The 4,955-nt window shown below is 40.0% G+C and overlaps 1 protein-coding gene and 1 pseudogene across 1 annotated transcript; one reads left to right on the top strand and one right to left on the bottom strand.

Moving 5' to 3' along the window:
- Positions 1-3,242: 3,242 nt before the first annotated feature.
- On the bottom strand, positions 3,243-3,314 carry LOC122003258 (annotated as a pseudogene).
- A 670-nt stretch (positions 3,315-3,984) lies between these two features.
- On the top strand, positions 3,985-4,563 carry LOC121999282. Its single transcript, XM_042553982.1, has 2 exons — positions 3,985-4,269; positions 4,336-4,563. Exons 1-2 carry the CDS (start codon positions 3,985-3,987, stop codon positions 4,561-4,563), a joined length of 513 nt encoding a protein of 170 aa, XP_042409916.1.
- The last annotated feature ends 392 nt before the right edge of the window (positions 4,564-4,955 follow it).

The raw sequence follows: 4,955 nt of genomic DNA, 5'->3' as shown, positions 1-4,955 counted from the left end.
ACCTGCCAAGATTTTTCGCATAGGGTTACCACCCCCTAGGGTTTTTCCCTTTGCCTAACCGCAGCTAGGACTTTTCTCCACCTAGGGTTACCACCCCCTAGGACCTAGGGTTACCACCCCCTAGGGTTTTCACCTGCCTAACCGCAGTTAGGACTTTCCTGAAACACTCATTCAACATGTTAGATAATAACACACCTTAACTTTGAATCCTTTTCCATTATCAAAACTTAGGTTCGATCGTCGGATGCTTCCCGCACCAACACTACCTAGTATCCACTAGGACTTTTGCCTAAGAATACTTAGGGCTTTCTCGTAAGTTCAATCACACCTGTTAGATAACAAAATAACTTAACTTTGAACCATTTACCATTATCAAAACACAGGTTTGATCGTCAGGTATTTCCCTTACCAACACGTCAAACCCTTTCCATTTCCATAAAAAAGAACAAACAAGTGTAATTCCAAAATTTCCACCAAATAACAAGAAGCATACTGTATGCAAACACCTTAATACAAGAAATGTACTAAACCAATTAAACATGCAAATAAAGGAAATTGATGAATACCAACCATATATAATTACAACATCCTAGCACATGTTGTTAGAACTTACAACAATAAAGATAATTTATAAATTTTATTTACTCAATAAACAATAAACCACTATAATTTAACAAATTAAATCTTTAATAGTATCAGCTATAGATCCCAAATCAGGTTCACATGTGTCATCAAGCCTGTTATGATTATTATCTTCAATTGATTTGTCATATGCAAAATATAATAAAATAAATTTGTGTTTGTAAGAAAAATATAACAAAAATGTAAAATTAATCGACACATACCCTTGCTGTAAGTTGGGACAGTTACGCTTGTCATGTGACACTCCTTGATGTCCGCATATATGACAAAGCCTGGAATTTGAGGTTGATTTTTCCTTTGATGATTTTAATCTCTTCATACATCTCTTAGTTCTTACCACAGAAGGATCAATAATATCAAGGCCCTCATCAATGGATTTCTTTCTTTGACTTCTATCACTGCATGTTATTCTAATGGACATCTCTTGAATTTTGTTGTAGATACAATCGAATTGTTCATCCAAGAAGGTTGTCCTCTCATTACTCAAAGATACATCATCAACAAATACTAAAGCTTTATAGGATAACCTCGAGTGCTTTGACATCAAATACCTTTCTGAATCTGGATCATTAATGACATTTTGCTCCCCTAAAGCATATATTGCTCCAACTTTTGTATCTCATATCCATCATTTGAGTATATATATATTAGGTAAATGGAACACTTGGTTGATATGAAAATAAGCTAACTTATACCTGCATGGAATGCCCTTAAACTCAAATTTCATGCAGCTACATAGTCGTGTCCCCAGATCCGAGTCCCAGCATCACACGGTCGTGCCAATTGGCATGGTCGTGCAGTGCACCCAGAGCTAAGAAAGGGAACGACCATGCCATCCTTGCACGGTCATGCCGCCGCATCGCGCCCTAGCCTATAAAAGGGGTTTTAACCCTTTTTTTAAAAAAAAAAAGGGGGGGGAGCCGGGAGACGAGCCCTCAACAGGAGAATCACTCTGGTGTCGTTCCACGCTGTCCAGGACATCGGTCCAGCGATCTTTCATCACCACATCAACTCCAGAAGCAAAGGATTGGATCCGAAGATCACTCATCGTCGTTGGATAAGCATACTTCTTCGTTCTCTCTTTATTTTTGAGGATTGTATGTTTAAATTCACTATGTCTTCGGGTTTTTCTCCGGCGTCTATGGAGTAGAGTCCTTGTTCTAGGATAAGGGAGTAATTATGGATTGGTTTTGATGTAAGACTCATACTATGCTTATATTCATTGGATGATTTCACTTGCTTTGTTTTGACTACTTGATCTCTTTATTGTGTTGATTGATTGTGTAGGAATTTCCAACCTCGTAGAGGGAATATCTTAGATTGTATACCCAAGGGGCCCTAGTGGCAGGGGTAACCTGTTCACGGACATCTAGGGTACTTCCTTGAAAGGAGAAGCGACTCCTCCACAAGGAAGTAAGAGACCAAACTAAGCTTCTTAACTCTATCTTTGATAACATCAATTAGAGTCGTGTCCTTGTGATCTACCGAGGTGCCCTAGTGATAGGGGTTAACTGTAACAGGATTTCATAGGGATCGTCTTTGTTTGGTGCTTAAGGATAGTTGCTTTAGCTTCTGGCGAATGCATGCTGATGGACAATGAGTATAGGATAGTATGTGACACATCAATACCACCACAATGAAACTGAACTCCTAAAACTCTTCATTAACCAGGTTGATTTCTTCTCGTTGCTAGTTTTCGTTTCCGCTTTCTAATCTCTTTTCTTAGATTACTTACAACCATCGATAGTGTAGCTAATCCTAAGTGTGTCATCACTAGTGCTTATAACCAGTCCTCATGGGATCAATAATCTTTATTACTAACGACGAATTCGTGCACTTGCGGAAGCGTAAAAAATTTTTGATGTCGTTGTCGGGGACTGCGTCTATAACATTGGTGATAGTCATACTAGATTAGACTAGACTTTGTTTTCTTTTCCTTTATCTTTCCTTTATTTTGCATTAGAGATAAATAATTTTATTTTTGTTTTTCTTTACTTTATGCATTTTTATTAAAACGCCAAAAAATACTATTATTTCATTTCTTCTTCTTTATTATATTTCATATTTTATTTTTGCATGCAAAAAACTAATCTTTCAGGACAGCTTCTACCATTCGATCCAGAGATTGATAGGACTTTCTTGAGAAGAAGAAACCTTCAGAAAGTATTTCAAGCAGCACAAGAATCTTCAGAGATGGTTGATAAATTGTTGAAGGATTATGCAACACCTTATGCACGAGGGGTTCGGTCTAGCATCACTCGACCGCCAATCGAAGCTAACAACTTTGAAATCAAGCCTGCAGTAATTCACATGGTTCAGCAGAATCAATTTGGAGGAGGACTGCACGATGATCCAAACCACCACTTAGAGATTTTCTACGAGATCTGTGGCACCATGAAATTGAACGGAGTCCCTCCAGAATTAGTAAGGATATTGCTCTTCGGATTCTCCCTGAAAGACAGAGTCAAGTAGTGGCTAAATTCCCTTCCAGCAAATAGCATTACATCCTAGGAGCAGTGTGGGCAGAAATTCCTGGACAAATTCTATCCACCAAGCAGAACTGCTCATATGAGGAATCTGATTGCAAGCTTCAAACAGATAGACTCAGAATCATTATTTGAAGCCTAGGACAGATTCAAAAGTATGCTGAGACAGTGCCCCCATCATGGCCTTGAGAAATGGTTGGTTGTACACACCTTCTATAATGGAATCAACTATCACACGAAGGTATCCCTCGATTCTGCAACAGGAGGAGCACTGATGAACAACATCCTTGATGAAGCTGAATAGATCATAGAGAATGTGGCACAGAATCACCATCAGTGGGCATCAGAAAGATCTGGTGGTTCTTTATCAGGGAATCTAATAAAAGCGTCAGGGAAATTCGACGTAGATGCAGTCATCACTTTCATGTCTGCAAAGCTAGACGCTCTGACCAAGAAGTTTGAGGCCATGGGGAACAACAACAACACAACCAATGTGATAGTTTGTGTTTGCGAAACTTGTGGAAGTACGAATCATGCTCAAGATACTTGCCCCCTAGGGCCAATACAAGCACAGATAAACCAACTTGAGTAGTGTGATGCGATAGTCAGCTACAACCAAAGGCAAAATAATCTGTACTCCAATACATACAATCCAAGTTGGAGGAATCACCCAAACTTCTCATATCGAAACAATCAAGAACAAGGGCCAGCAAAACAAAGCTATCAACCTGGACAACGGAGCTACTCACCTGGGCAGCAGAGCTACTCATCTAGACGATAGACTTTTCAACAGCAACCTTCACAATTATCCAGAATTGAAAAGATGCTTGAAGAAGCTCTCTCGAAGCAAAAAGAGATGACGAATGAGATCAAGCTGTTAACCCAAAGAATGGAAAATTTTGAGAAACATCAAAAGATGCAAGACAACCAGATAGCCCAGATAGCCCAATCCATCTCAAGCGCACAAGGAACATTTCCAGGGAAGCCAGATATAAACCCAGTGGAACATTGCAACTGCATTGAGCTGAGGAGCGGACGTACTGTGGGAGACCCCCAAATCATTACTCAGAAGGAACCTGACTCAGAGGAAGAGCCTTCTCCCCTAATGCCCAATCAGACCCAGAACAGGGATGGAGAGGAGGTAACTAAGAAAGTTGAAGGAACTCTTCAAGTTCCCCCACAAAGTCAAACGATTCCTTTCCCTTAGAAACTGATAACCTCCCAGAAGGATGAAGAGTTCAACCGATTCTTGAAGAAGATCAAGGAGATTTGTGTAAAAGTACCACTGATAGATGCACTGCACCAAATGCCGAAGTTCATAAAGTTCTTGAAGGGTATTTTATCTAACAGGAGGCAGAAGGGCGACTTTGAGACCGTAGCATTAACAGAGAATTGTAGCGCTCTACTTATGGCAAATACTCCACCAAAACTTTAGGATCTAAGAAGTTTTTCTATACCGTGCAAAATTAGTTCTGAACTCATACAAAGAGCTTTCTGCGACTTGGGGGCCAGCGTTAGCCTACTTCCGTACTCTTTATGTAAGAAGCTGGGCCTCCAGAACATTAAACTGACTACTATGGCACTGCAATCAGTTGACCATTCATGTAGATACCCATGGGAATAGTGGAAGACGTGCCAGTAGAAGTGGGTGGATGTATCGTTCCCACAGATTTCATTATCTTAGATATGGAGGAAGATCCCAAGATACTGATTATCCTTGGAAGACCATTCCTTGCCACAGCTGGAGCCATCATTGATGTGAAAAGTCACAGGTTATCTTTAGAGATCGGCAAAGAAAAGATCGAATTTGATTTATCTGATTCCTCC

Source organism: Zingiber officinale, chromosome 7A (genome assembly GCF_018446385.1).
Source record: "Zingiber officinale cultivar Zhangliang chromosome 7A, Zo_v1.1, whole genome shotgun sequence".
Classification (NCBI taxonomy): domain Eukaryota; kingdom Viridiplantae; phylum Streptophyta; class Magnoliopsida; order Zingiberales; family Zingiberaceae; genus Zingiber; species Zingiber officinale.
This window is presented reverse-complemented; position numbering and strand designations above follow the sequence as displayed.